This window comes from Asparagus officinalis, chromosome 1 (genome assembly GCF_001876935.1).
Source record: "Asparagus officinalis chromosome 1, Aspof.V1, whole genome shotgun sequence".
Classification (NCBI taxonomy): Eukaryota; Viridiplantae; Streptophyta; class Magnoliopsida; order Asparagales; family Asparagaceae; genus Asparagus; species Asparagus officinalis.
The window spans coordinates 19,654,645-19,670,005 of NC_033794.1; the positions used below are offsets into that span (position 1 = coordinate 19,654,645).

The 15,361-nt window shown below is 36.5% G+C and overlaps 1 protein-coding gene across 1 annotated transcript; it reads right to left on the reverse strand.

Moving 5' to 3' along the window:
• Positions 11,758-14,558, reverse strand: LOC109840389 (late embryogenesis abundant protein Lea14-A-like). The gene is made up of 2 exons (XM_020409017.1): positions 14,284-14,558; positions 11,758-12,155 (listed from the first exon to the last, which is right to left on the reverse strand). The coding sequence occupies exons 1-2, from the start codon at positions 14,487-14,489 to the stop codon at positions 11,906-11,908; spliced, it is 456 nt and encodes a 151-aa protein (XP_020264606.1). The 5' UTR covers positions 14,490-14,558; the 3' UTR covers positions 11,758-11,905.

Genomic DNA, 15,361 nt, shown 5'->3' on the forward strand with positions numbered 1-15,361 from the left:
AGAAACGGACGGAACGCACAGACCGAGCCTTGAGCCAAATTCCAGACACCCTTTGGTGTCTCGGCCAACCTGAGACACCCAAAGGTGTCTTGGTTTGGTCGAGACACCCCAAGGTGTCTTGGTTTGGCCGAGACACCCATTAGTGCTCGGCCAAGCCGAGACACCCAAAGGTGTCTCAGACCTTGTAGAGCGATTTTGACCATGATTTGATTAGAATCTGAAGAAACTCAAAACATTAAAGTTGTATATCTCCTTGTTAACTTTCTAATTCATCTTGGATCAGGTCATTTGGAGATCATATGAGAAAGATAAAGCTAAAATACTAAAGATAGTACAAACTACCTCAGAATTCTAAGATAGTGTTGGTGTCTCAGAGAAGAATGATGATTTTAGCCATGATCCGATTTGAATCTGAAGAAATATAAAACATGGAAGTTGTAGATCTCTTTGTCAGCTTTTCAATGCATCTGGAATCAGGTCATTTGGAGGTAATATGAGAAATTTAGGGCTAAAATACCCGAGATACTCACTGGTGTCTCGGCCAGGCCGAGACACTTAGGCCAAGACACCCACGGGTATCCGCAACCCTCAGAATGTTATTTTTTGTTGTTTTGAACTGTTTTTCGACGTTAACCACCTGGATTTGTTCCAACTGATCTGAATCTATCCAAGAACGTGGTTAAGTGGTTACAACTGAGGATAAGAGGGAATCGACCGTTCTTATCTGAAAACAGGGGTCCCTAAGCCTATAAATATAACCCCAGGGCCTTCATTTTTTCTGATCTGGAATTCTCGAGCGTTGGCGAAGCCCTGCCGGACTGAAGACTGAAGGTGCATGAATTTCAAAACAGATGAGGAGATTGATTGAGTTCTTCAGTGCAGGAAAGAAGAGTTCGTTAGATCTGCAGTTCCCGTGTTCGTCCCTTAAGATTACCCTGTTGCGGTGATTTTAAGAAGAGCAATTATCTCGCTGTTGCTGAGATAAGTGTTTCAGCTTCTTGATTCCTTCACGAATCGACAAAGCTTCGGATCTAATCTGATCGTCTGGTGGTCTACGGATATTGACGTCCCCGTCACCGGCCAAGAACCCACGCAAACAAGAGGCAATAAACGAATCTTCTGTTTATTTTCAAGTGAGTTGTAATTTTTTTATTTTTGTTATTTGAATTGTTTGTAAACGACTAAAGTTATAATGAAATCAATAATGAAGGCAACTTTCGAAGAAAACAAGCTGGCGACCACAGTGGGAGCCCCGCGTCGGAAACACGAGCTGATCGGGAGCCCCGCGTCGCTTACGAAAGGAGAATCTCCCCTCATATCCCATTTATTCCACATGTAATTCAACCATGGGAGCTTATAGATCTCCTCATTAGCTTTCCAACGCATCTTGAACCACGTAATTCCGAGTTCGGATGATAAAGATACGGTGGAAACAGTTAGAACCGCAAAACAAGGTCCAGGCCAAAAGTTTGGCCAAGACACCAAATGGTGTCTCGGCCAAGGCATGGCCGAGACACCACATGGTGTCTCGGCCCAAGCTTGGCCGAGACTCCCACGGGTGTCCGCAGACCCGAAAAGCTATTTTTGACAGTTTAGAGCTGTTTTTCGATTGTTAACCGTCTGGATTTGTTCCAACTGATCTGATAATGTGGTTAAGTGGTTTCAACTGAAGATAAGAGGGAATCAACCATTCTTATCCAAAAACAGAGGTCCTAAAACCTATAAATACAGCTCCAGGGCCTTCATTTTTTCAGATCTGGAATTCTCGAGCGTTGGCGAAGCCCTGCCGGACTGAAGACTAAAGGTGCACGAATTTCAGAACAGAGGAGGAGATTGATCGAGTTCTTCAACGCAGGAAAGAAGAGTTCATTAGATCTGCAGTTCCCGTGTTCGTCCCTTAAGATATCCCTGTTGCGGTGATTTTAAGAAGAGCAATTATCTCGCTATTGCCGAGATAAGTGCTTCAGCTTTTTGATTCCTTCGCGAATCGACGAAGCTTCGGATCTGATCTGATCATCTGGTGGTCCATGGATATTGACGTCCCCGTCACCGACCAAGAACCCACGCAAGCAAGAGGCGATAAACGAATCTTGTGTTTATTTTCAAGAGAGTTGTAATTTTTTTACTTTTGTTATTTGAATTCATTATAAACTACTAAAGTTATAATAAAATCAATAATGAATGCAACTTTCGAAGAAAACAGCCTCAAGCTGCGTGCGGAAACCTATATGCAATTTTTAACGCCTACACCTGTTAAGCATTAAATGCAATGTGGACATGTTGTCAGTGAGGATAAGCTCGAAGCAGAAGTTATCCTCTAGCTTCATTGAGAAGTAATGTCTTTCGAGTCGTCCTCATGAGGCATTAGTCGAATGGTCGAGTGGACTCCAGGTGAGTCGTCTTCGACAAGAGGGCCGACTAGTATCGCTTTTCGAGTCAACATGGAGGAATATCGACTCGTCTAGTCGGCTAAGTCAGAATCTCTTTTTAGCTCGGGCCACTAATTTGATTGGGGCGTTAATTCAGAAAGTACGTCGGTCCATTCATTTGTCAAAGAATTATAATTCGGCAAGTGGGAACACCATGACACCATTGTTGATGTATGAAATCACACAGTCAAATAAGGGGTTGATTGAGTTAAAGGAGGTCATCTAACTCTCCGAATGTCTAATTCTTGAGCAAGTTATTCTTCACTGCACAAGTAACAAATCGTAAGAGGGTGGGGTCTAATTCCCCATTTGTTCCTCCGATGATCAAGTCAGTGATCTGCTTGACTGGAGAAGTAAAAGGAACTACAATAGTTCTTAAGCTCAGAGAGTAGTAGTCAAAGTTTACCTTGTAATTGAAAATATTACCTCTTTTTATAATAGGGCAGGAGGGTAGAAGGGTAATTTTGGTCGAGTACGGGATGACGGCCACGTTAGCCTCAACTTTACAGGTGTCAACCGATGAGTGGATGAGAGGTCACTTCAGTGTTTAATGCAAAGTGATGGGGGTGTGCGATGCCAACGTGGTCCGATGTGTCATAAATATTATGAGGGCAGAGGAATGATGTCACCCATAATGCATTTAATGGCATCTATTGCAAGGTGATTTGTCATCAGTGCACAAGAGGGGGGTCGAGGCATTTTGTCGCCTTTCTACTCGTCAGATGGTCGAGAAGTACCACCTTTTGAGTCACCCTCGCAAGGTGTCAGCCGATGAGTCTACCGAGTGGAGTGATTAAGCAGTCGACTCAGTCAGGAGACGACACGTAACGCTTTTCGGGCCGTCGACGTGTGACGCCTTTTGGGTCGTCGACATGTGACGCCTTTCGAGTTGTCCTGGCAAGATGTCAGCGTGTCGAGTCGACCGAGTTGGACCTTTGATTATCTTGAGACGTTGACTTTGATTATGCATAATATGAGTCACTTGTCTGCCAATGATTAGAGATATTTTCCACCACTTGAAAAGCTATAACAATCATCAAACTTGAACCTAGATTCTCATTTCTCCATCGTAAAAAGCTCTTTGTTGCATCAATTAAGCCTCGAGGATGATAGAGAAAGATAATACATGAATTATAGTCAAAAAAACTAAAAAGTTTTAAAAATTACACAAAACACCCTCAATAGTTCAAAATTACACAAAACATCCTGACTTTTCAAAACATAAAACAACAAACATAAAATCTAGAAATTAGTAGTAGCCCCCTAAATGTTAATATTTACAATTAACACTCTCAAAGTTTCAAAAAATTGTAGAAACACCCTCAATAGTTTAAAATTATAAAAAATCATGAAATTTGAAAAATATATTGATAGATTAAAATTTAATATTATTATCTAAATAAAAGTAATTGTATATAATTTTACTTTTAAGTTGGAGTATCAAAAATACAGAAGTAGTTGTAGACTCACAAAAAAATTCATGACAATGTATAAAGGGTTTAATATCTTTCGATAAGCTTTAAAAGTGAAATTAATTTGATGATACCTACATCTCATATACAAGTTAACTTGAAGGTAGGCTTTCTATATTAATTAATTCAGAGAGGCACGTCTTCCCCTTGTAGTTGTCAAATTTGATGAGCTCAATAAGTCCTATCAATGAAACCTATTATGAGGATGATAGCACCTCATATAGATCAAAACCAATGTGAAGGATAGTAGCTCATATAAATCAAAACCAATGTGAGGATGACAGCACCTCATGTAAGTTTGAGAGTACATGTACCCTCTATTAATCCAATACGAAAACACATGCCTCACCCCTTCATATTAACCAAATTCGTAAACTTGAGGGTGCATGTCAATTTCAATATATTGGTGTTATCATGTGATCAAAGCCTTAACAATAAAATCTAACTCGAGGATACTCACCCTACATACCTAATTTTAGCTTGAATGTATATAGGCTCCACATAACACCTATTTTGAGAAATAAAAAAGAGATAAGCTGATAGATAAATGAGAAGTGAAAGGAAAAGGAAATATTTGTTATGATAAATGAATGCAACAATCTTGATAATAAAGTTTCAATAAGGAAGTTATAATAACTCCCTCACCAATCCCTTTCAAACACCCGGCGATAATTTCCCCTTGTCTTCCTATAAATTGAGACCTCATTTGTCATTCAGGAGAGAGGATAACAAAAGAACGACAAAAAGATAGAGAAAAGGCAGAAATATTGTAAAAAAGGGAGACTTGGAGTTTAAAACAACAACGACAAGGTCCTCTACATTTTTCATATTGAAAGGGAGGAGGGCTCCAGAACATTGTTTGGAGACCCAAGATCCCATCTTCTTTCTCTTAAATTTTGTAATACATTAGAAAGATAATAAAATCAACATCTCTCTGTATTTGATTTCTAATGTCTATTTAATTCTTTGCTTTCTACTAATCATGGGTTTCTTTTAATAAGAATAATTAACTGAAAGAAGTAAATTTCTGGAAACATGCACCTCACAAATTTTTCTACAAACAAAGTGATACTAATATGTATCTAAGGAGTAAATATTTAGGGATTTTTCTACTCTCCTTGAGATTGGTGATACGGCTTGGTCAAGAAGAGATTAGCCTACCCAAATATTATTTCTCCTCCGATGGATACTAGCACCACTTTGAATTTTTTTTACAAAATATACATGTCGGTTATTCTAACACTTATAGTAGGATTAATTGATAGAAGACTAAATCACTTAAAATTAATAAAAGACTATAATATAATAGCTTAGCATTAATTGATTATATTTTATAAACATTATTCTCTGATGTTAGCAATATTCACAGGGTAAAAAAATATTCTCTGATGTTAATAATATTCACAGTGTAAAAAATTACAATGGGTTACGTATGAAGAAACTATTAAAAGGTTCAGAGATATCCTTCAAAAGGATCTAACTGTTTTTATTTTAAATGGAAAAGTGAACGAAATTAACCCAAAATTCATAAACTTACATAAATCACTTGAATTGATATTAACAAGAGACATATTTATCAAAGAAGCGCCAACTGGTTTCCCATTGGAGAACGTATTAAATAACTTTTTTCCAATCAATAAGTATTTTTCATAGAAGATACAAGAAATATTAGTAAGTCTTATAAAATTTTATATTTTATTCTTCAAATTTCATAGAAGATACAAGAAATATTAGTAAGTCTTATAAAATTTTATATTTTATTCTTCAAATACTAAAGGAGTCATAAACTTATTATATAATTAAATAAGTCTTATAAAATTTTATATTTTATTCTTCAAATACTAAAGGAGTCATAAACTTATTATATAATTAAATATAGATGACATTGCAATAGCAACTAACGTGAGGCTATTGATCAACTATATTATGAGATATAAAAAACCAGACAAGAGGAAGAAAATCACTATAATTGACAAAAGATATCCACATAATACTTACTTAACAAACCAGACAAAAGGTAGGAAATCACTGTAGTGGACAAAATATATACATATGATACTTAGTTATCATAACTTAAGAAAAAAGTTTACCAATATACAAATATGCTATTGCACATTCAAGGCAAAAATAACTATCAGTTATAGTAGACTTGAGTTGTGACTTTACGCTTGCAAATGCCACAACAAGAAGGTGGATATAGATGTTAATAACGAGTGTCCAAATAAAAAATGTTATAGAATCTCTGATGACTTAGGACATTGCAAAGGTAACACTGTTTGACACAGTAGAAACTTTTATTAGGTGCACAATACAAGAATTCATTGCAAAGAAAAATATATGTCAGTACTAACTTAACTTAAATAATGAATTAGAAACACAGAAAAATTATCATATATGTGAAATTAACATTTATTTTCATTAAAATTTGTTCTCATTCAAATTACTTGTAAAGTTAGAGGAGAAGATAAAAGATAAATGAGCTCAAGGAAAGATAATAGCATGAGAAATCCAAGTCCACCTTGATGTCACAATTAACGTAGATGATGAAGACACCACTCAAATATTACCCTAAAAAAAGATAAAAGTAAAGAAGGCTTGATCTCTGCTCAATAAAAAATGAAACAGAAAGAATAAAAGTCAATATTTTCTTAATATTTTATGGAATAGACTAATTTTTTAGTAAAATTAGGAATATTGGAAGAGATTTTCACGAATTTTTAAATATTTTTATATACTTATTTTGTGGACGTTTTATCATATAAAAATATAATAGAGTTAGCACTAATATTTAGTTTATAGTTTTTAATGAAGTCTATCAATAATTAGGAATAAAATCAATATTCTCTTTTGTGTCATTTTAGCCACTTCTAATCAATCGTCTAGGCTTATTGACTTTAATTATTCCTCTTGCTATTATAATGCTCTTTTTTTAAGTATTTTTTTACTTTTGCAACACTATACTTCTATAGGTAAAACTTTCTTTCATGTCGATCCAAATAACATGAATATTCAAATTGGCTCACGTTGGTTTCGTGTCAATTCAATTATCAACGCGAAACTTAAAATTGGGTGTAGCCCATTCAAACAAATATTAAAGAAGATACATAACCAAGAAGAAAATCCTCTATTCTTTTATGATATCAAAGTAGAACACCCTACTGTTTGCCTGACAATTTTTGACGCCTACACCTACAACATTTATTTTGGTCCGATGGAAGAGCTAGAATGTCATATGAATGTTTTGGAGATGTAATCACATTTGGTACAACTTATATGACAAATAAGTATCGAATACTGTTTGCTCCTTTTGTAGGTACGAATCATCATAGACAATTAATACTATTTGGTTGTGCACTCATTAGAGATAAAAAGACTCCTTCTTTTGCTTGGATTTTTCACATTTTTTTAAAGGCAATGTATTGAAAGTATCCTCATGTAACTATAACTGTTCAAGATCATGGTATGAAGAAGGCAATCGAAGAGGTATTTCCCAATGGTATGCATAGACTTTGTTAATGGCATATAATGAGAAAAGGTAGAGAAAAATTGTGCCAAGTTTATAAAACCAAAGTGAATTTCCAAGAAGTATTTGATGAGTGTGTGAATGGAACAAGTAAGAATTCAAAGCATCATGGACATCTATGATTGAAAAAACAAGCACAAAGATCATGAATACCTTGAGTACCTATATGCTATATCTCATCATTGGCTCCGTACTTACTTTCATGATTTTTTGTTTGCATAAATGTCCACAATATAACATAGTGAGAGCATTAAAGCTCTCTTTAAAGGATATGTGAATAGTCAAACATCTATATATCAATTTGTTAAACAATATGAAACAACAGCTGAGAGTAGATATGCTAAAGAAGATGAAGAGGACTTCAGAAGTTTGTGAATAAAACCAAAATTATAGTCAGGATATGCTATGGAAAAACAAGGATCAAAAGTGTATGCTCGAAAAATTTACAATTTTTTTTTGGAGAAACTACAAAGGATGACTACGTATGAAATTGAAGAAGTAGAAACTGGAACATACAAGGCCAAGAAAGTAGAGGATCCTCAAAAGCCAAATGCTCAGAGATCATCATACATTGTGAAAGCCAATGTCACAGAAACTTCAGCTACGTGTCAGTGCAAATTGTATGAGCTTGCTGGTATGTTGTGTGCTCATATTATTAAGCACTTTCTCCTTCTTCAAATGAATCACATACCACAATATTTTATTCTAAAGCCTTGGACTAAACTGGCGAAAGAAGGAGCGGTGCATTCTTCATCCAAAAAGAGTGTTAATCATAGAGAATAAAAAAGGCTTTGATTTAATAATTTATGTCAAAACATGCTCAAACTTGTAACAGAAGGTTCCACATATCCCGAGACATATGCCATAGCCATGGAAGTAATAAAGAAAGGATTTGGATCCTCTCCACTACAAAAAAGTAGTGGAGAGACCACTACTTTTAATCTCAAGCGTTGATTATTTAGTAGGCGGTTATGATACAATCTAAATCTAACACTTACCATACCTCCGTGTATTGCACTCATTCCTAATTTGCACTAAAAGAAAAAATCATAACCATCAACTAGATAATCAATGGCTGTGATTATGTAGTGGTTCCTCCACTATTTTTTTTGTAGTGAAGAGGATCCGAATCCATAAAGAAAGGGGTAATTGAAGTAATAAAGCATAAAGAATCTATTATTTGGGATAATGATGCAAATCAAGCTTCAACGTGCGAGCATCGTAACGGAGTTAATGGTCAAACTACTCATGCAAATAAGCAACAAGAAGAACACTATGTGAAAGATCCTACTCAATCATCTTGTAAGGAGAGTGCAAGAGTTCAAATATATAAACCTTCAGTTGAAAAGGGTCAAAGTTCAAGACTTAATCCAAAAAAAAAAAAAAAAAAAAACTGAGAACAAGCTCCAAATGTGGAGGAAAAGGACATATTATAGTGCTGCATGCACAAAAGATGTACATTTCCGAGTCTTTATTTTTAGCTTAGGTAGATATTGCTTATGGTTTTCTTAAGTGACAGAGTTATTGATAGTTGCATATTTCTTTGTTCTTTTTACTGTATTCTGGTTGTCCTTCATATGAAGACTATAGATAAGTTCGGACAAGTCAGTGTGGCAAAATGAAATTACTTCCCATCAGAAGTTAACCTTTTTAATAATTCTCTTAGCTTCTTTTTTGAAAAGACTGATGGTCCACTTTAAGATGGCTATGGATAATTATTTTAATTTTATGTGTTAATTTGTAGCTTCTTTTTTACAAATTGATATTGCACTATAGATGGTCATGAATTGTTATATTTGAACTTCTTTTTAACAGATTGACATTGCACTTTAGATGGTTATGAATTGTTACATTTGAACTTCATAAATTAAGTGTGTTTTAGTACTGTAATATGTTTGCAGTTCATTTCTTGTTGTTGTGCAAACTGGAACATGATTTAGGACCAGAGAACATAAATTTTCAGGTCTTCTAGTTAAATTAACATGTATCATTAAACAATAATTTTTTATAGTTTGGTTTGTAATACATTTGTGCAAATTTCCATGCTTAATCAAATAAATGATGCAGTCTTACATTTTTTTTGTTCTTTTTATTATTTTTATAAAAGATCTAAATCCGAGATGGTAACACATCTATATCTATATCTATACTACTTATAAAAGAGAATATGATTGTCAAAACTTTTGAATACCTATTTTGCCCCCTTTAAATTTTCTTAATTCCTATCCAATCCTATCCTATCAGTTAATCAGTTAATTAATTAATGTTATGGTGTTCTCAATCACCAAAGTGCAACTCTTTGCCAGCAACGGACATGTGTACTTCTGCATGCAATGCACCAATCAAATTGATGGCCGAGACCAACAAGTGTTCCAACTTAGTCGACTCGTCGAGCCGACGTTTCTTCATGTCGACTCAAAAGATGGTACTAGTCGACCCTCTTGTCGAAGACTACAAGAGGACTCTCAATCTTTATTGCAACAATACGAGACCAACAAGGGTTCCAACTTAGCCGACTTGTCGAGTCGACGTTTCTTCATGTCGACTCGAAAGACGGTACTAGTCGACCCTCTTGCCGAAGACTACAAGAGGACTTTCAATCTTTATTGCAACAAGCTTACTGCAACAATACGAGAAATTCACTATGTATCAGGGAGAACTACAGGAGGAACCACTCAACTCTTGTCTCTCAATCTCTCAACTTCACATACATAATCAACTCTCATATTCTCTCCAAAGCCCTCTCCTTACAATCTTTTTAACGGACAAATACTGCGAAACCCTCTCCCAATGATGTAATCTTTTGCACGGATAAAGACCACGAAACACTCGCCTCTCGCACAATACTATTGAATCAGGCTACGCCCTCTGCTAACCCTAGATTATAAGAATATTGGCTCTCTCTCCCTTCTCCTTGGTTTTTCCTCCAATAATAAAAGAATATATAGGGAAACCAAAACTATATCCCTAGCCTAACTTCCTAATTAGAATATGATTCAAACTCCTAATCATGATGAGATCTCTAACCCTATCTAATTCTCATGAAGTTATACAAAGAATCCAAGACACAATCCCAGCAACTTATGTGTTGGGCGCAGAGTCACGCCCACCGCCGCGGAAGCGATATGTCCTGAGAGAGAGCCCTGACTTTTGTTTGCACAAAGTACAAGTCAAACTCGATATCTGTGTTTCGCGAAGGAAACCTAGACTCAGTAGCGAAATATCTCAGCGAAGTGAGATATCCACTCTTCCTCTCATCAGCGCAAGACCGGATTTTGAGGGATCCTAATAGCCAACAACCCAGAAAACAGTAAATACACGAGATTTACGTGGTTCGGCAAGATTGCCTACGTCCACGGGAGGGGTGAGGGGAGATTCCACTATAAGGAGAACACCGACGACTTGTACAATCCACAAGCTCGTCTCAAAGGAAAAATAGATCCGATTTTTACCCAAAAAGAAATAAACCTCTCTTTTGTAAAACCCTATTTTCTCTCTCCTCAACTGCTCACACGCAGCCGCAAACGAAAGCCTCTGCCTGCTGCTTGCTCCTGTTGCTTTTTCCCTTGCTGCCGAAAAAAGCACCCAGTCCTTTAGCCGCAATTTTCTTCCAATAGTCGCTGTTCCCGTTGCTTGACTGCAGCCGGCTAAAAGAAATTTCCCACACATGAAACCTAGATGATCATAGGTATTTATAGGAGATGATGCGGTTATTAAAATGAAACTTGGGCCTTGGCATTTACCCGCTGGATGTTATCTCTTTTCTCGTGAAAAGATAAGCTCAGCTTTTACCCGCTGAATAAAGCACATAGCTCCTTATCTCCTCACACGGCTTTTACCCATTCACAGAGATGCCAGGTTGTCCCCATGTACCCCACGTGTTCACAATTCTCCACCTCGTACAACATTTGATAAACCTCAAATTTTGGACGAACACCAGAAGAACACCGCGAACATCACCAGACCAAAACCAGCTGCGCCACCATACTGCGACTGCCTACGTACCCTTCACCGGGATCAAGCTAACCGTAGTTCTGCAATTGTTCTCCATGTGGAAAAGTCTCCACCTCACCCCATCACCGCCCCGAAGGGCCATGCCCTCTTGGGCAAATCAACACGGGCTGATATCTCCTCACACGGCTTTTACCCATTCACAGAGATGCCAGGTTGTCCCCATGTACCCCACGTGTTCACATTATGCATTTGAGAACTTATTTAGTGAATTGCTTCTAGAAATTAAAATTATTGTGCAGTAAGCTTCTATTCTATGTGAAGAATGTGTTTTTCATAAATAGTCACGAGATCGTATGCTGAATAACACTTGGCTTTCAAATGTTTCAACCCGTATGGTTTCTTAGCATGCTCAAGTGCATACTAGTTCTCATAAAAAAATAATAATGGAAAACAGAAAGAGAGATGAGAGAAAAATAGCATAACATGACTAAGTAAAATTCCACCGTTATTAATACACCCACATGACTTCAGAAGTAGTCGGATAGAGTAGGGAGCTTCATCTCTCCCTTACTAGAGACAGGGATTGTAAAATTTCCGATTGCAGGGAGATCAATGGTGAGTCCAACCTCTAGCTCATAGTCAATGTCCCAATCCCTCCCGATGTCCTTCATCAAGCTCACCAAGAAGTTGTACGGCACATTGATCGGAACCTCCAGCTTCGTTACGCCGCTAGCCTCGATCCATCCTGGGTCGGCAATCGTGCCCGACGCGATCACCCTAAACATTGTCATCGACATGTCGCGATCAAATTGGTATTTGTGAGGCTGGAATGATTTTTGAACAACTAGATTTCAAGAAACTGTAAAGAGCTCTTTGATATTTTTCCAAGTTTGCTCATGTAAGCCGCATGATGAATTGATATGAGTAGCTTGACTACTGGAAAGAAGATTAAATTGTTCTCCAAATTAAGGAGAGAGAAAAGAATACCACGGGTCGTTCGGCCATGCAACTGCTTACATGATAGTTTGGACACAAGTTGTTGATTCGAATTCTCTCCAATTAGGTGGGTCCAATTCTCTCAATCCTTACCATCTATATCACGTTCAATGGATGAGATCACACCACGTAAGTTTTCCGTTGCTATCTTGAAAACCGCTATCATGCATATTGAAAACCACTAGTGAACCTGAAATTCACTATAATCAAAACTAATATTTGTGATAGTGGAAGTCTTACGTGGTGTGATCTCATCCATTAGAATTGAGACGGGTGGTAAAGATTGAGAGAACTGGACCCTCTTCAATTACCATGTAATGGGAAAGGATCTCAATCACACGCTTATAGTGCAAGGTGTATATCTGCAATTAAGCCCAAACAAATTACAAATAAGTTTGAAAATCATTGATACCCATCCAAGATCAAACATTACCCCTCGGTGGTATCACCCTAAGCATCAGCGATATATGACAATCAAATCAGTATTTTACTTCCTAGTTTCTCAAAAAAAAAAAACCTAAAAGACCAATTTAGTCCTCGTACTAGGGTCTCATACTCAAATTGGTTCTCTCATTTTTGTTTTTCTCAACTTAGTCCTTGTGTCGCTTATTAGATGAAAACTTCGTCCTGCTTTAACTTTTTGTTAGAAACTCCATTAATTAAAAAGTTGAAAGGACACCATACGTACCCTACCATTTCCAAAAATTGCACATTTACATAGTAATTAGCAGACAAAAAATTTGGTTGTACCTCTAACTTCCATCCAACTTCTATTCTCTGTGATACAAATTAAAGAAGCAAGAAGGCTTCTAACTAATTATATCTCAGCTATATTGCTGCTGTAACACGGTTCAAGAAACAGTACAGACTCATCTGATCATGCAAAACTGATAACCGGTCAGCATTAAAAAGTATTATTTGATCTGCGCATCATATACTTGTCATGATGTGTGTGCTCATGTACAATCCCAAATATTTTGTCTGGTAATTGGTATGTAAGCGTGCAATTTTTTAAGATGATTAATGGATGAGGTAAAATTATCCTCTCATGTTTTAATTAATGGAGTTCTTTAACAAAAAAGTTAAAATAGGATTAAGTTTTCATCTAACAAAACGATTCAGGAACTAAGTTCGGAAAAAATAAAGTGGGAGGACGAATTTGAGTATGAGACCCTAATATAATGATCAAATTGCTCTTTCATCTTGAATTTTGAGAAATTATCATGAATTTCCTACCCCCTCACCCCCCCAAAAAAAATCTTGTTTTCAAAAACTGTTATCAGATTTGTAAACTACTTAGAGTTCATGATGATTTTTTGAAATTTAATCATTTTAAATCTTAGAACAACAAAACACTTATTACCAATATGACATCATCTCACATTCAGATTTGTAGGAATACTTGAAGAATTTGAGGTATTGAAATGTTAATAAATTACCACTAATATCGGTCAGATTTTACAAAATATCATTGGCTTTCCAAAAAAGAAAAGAAACAACTAATTATATATACTTTTGTTTGTTCGTGTAACGATCACATATTTCATAAAATAGATCATGTAAAAAAATCTATCATGTAAAAAAATCTATCTTCTTGTTTAAACATTACCTCACCGTAAACTATTTAGTTATGTTTGTTCGTGTAACAATCACATCTTTCATGTAATAGATTTTGTATAATCTATCTTTTCGTTTGAACATTACCTCACCGTCAACTATATTTAGTTATGCATGCGTTACAAGATGGCGAATTATTTTTTTAAACCTACTTAGATAAAGTTCATGAGAATCTTTAGTAATCATCTAAAGATCGTTTGGTTGATATATCACAATCAAATCAAATCAAATAAATGCGGCACATGCAAAATTGAAATAGTTGTGAATCTTAGAAATGAAAAAGGGTTCATACTGCCCATCACTCTTCAGCGTATAAGAGATCTCGCAGATGGGGAGCCTTTTACTGTAAGGATTGTTAACGGAGACCTCGCCGTCGAAGGTGGCTGCCTCCCTAGTAAACTTCTTTATCGACACATCGGTCATGGTTGCCTCCGGCTTCGGCATGTCAGCGATCTTGTCGGCGATGAACTCCTTGGCCTTATCAATCAAACCAGCCATGATCTCTTTCTTTAGATGTCTCTCTCCCTCCCCCTACAAGAACTCAAAAACTTACAATGAGAAAGAGCCGAAGAGGCTTGTGTTTTTATAGCGCGAGAGGTTCGGATCTTGAGGTTGACCCGATTGCCATGGCACAAAAAGTGGGCTTACATCAAATTGATCATTTGGGTGCACGTGGAGCGGTGTTGGCCTCATTCAAATATTAATGCAAAGGGATGGACTTCAATATTAAGGATAAATATTAGTTTCCTTTCTTATTCTTATTTAATATTCTTTTCCGTGATTATGTACATATTTACTTTCCTTAGAAGTCCTGTAACTTCCTTATTGTACTCCTAGATTGTAGCTTGCCTTCAACGGCATTTGTGTATATATTCTCGGTTAATATGCCTCAATGAAAATATTATTGAATCACTCCCTTTACATGGTATCAGAGACTTCGGTAGATTTCTCTACGAGATCCAAGCCATGGCCATCACCACCACCACTAACATCATTCAAATCAACGCGCCAACCAATTTCCCTATCAAACTCACCTCCGCCAATTTCCCAGTTTGGCGTCGTCAGGTTGAGGCTGCCCTCATCGGCTTTGGACTCTTGGGATACGTTGATGGAATGCTTGAAACTTCATCTCCCTTCACCAATGTGAATACGAAAGTCGTGAATCCATGCTATACGATCTGGTATCGTCAAGATCAGGTCATCATCAGCGCTCTGTTCGTGATTTTTATTGTACTTCCTGTCATATCAATAAAAGTCGCAAGTTACCTTCTGCTCAAAATATACTTGTCAGTTCTCGTCCTCTTGAGCTATTATATACTGATGTGTGGAGTACTAAACAAATATCCTATGATGGTTATGCCTATTACATA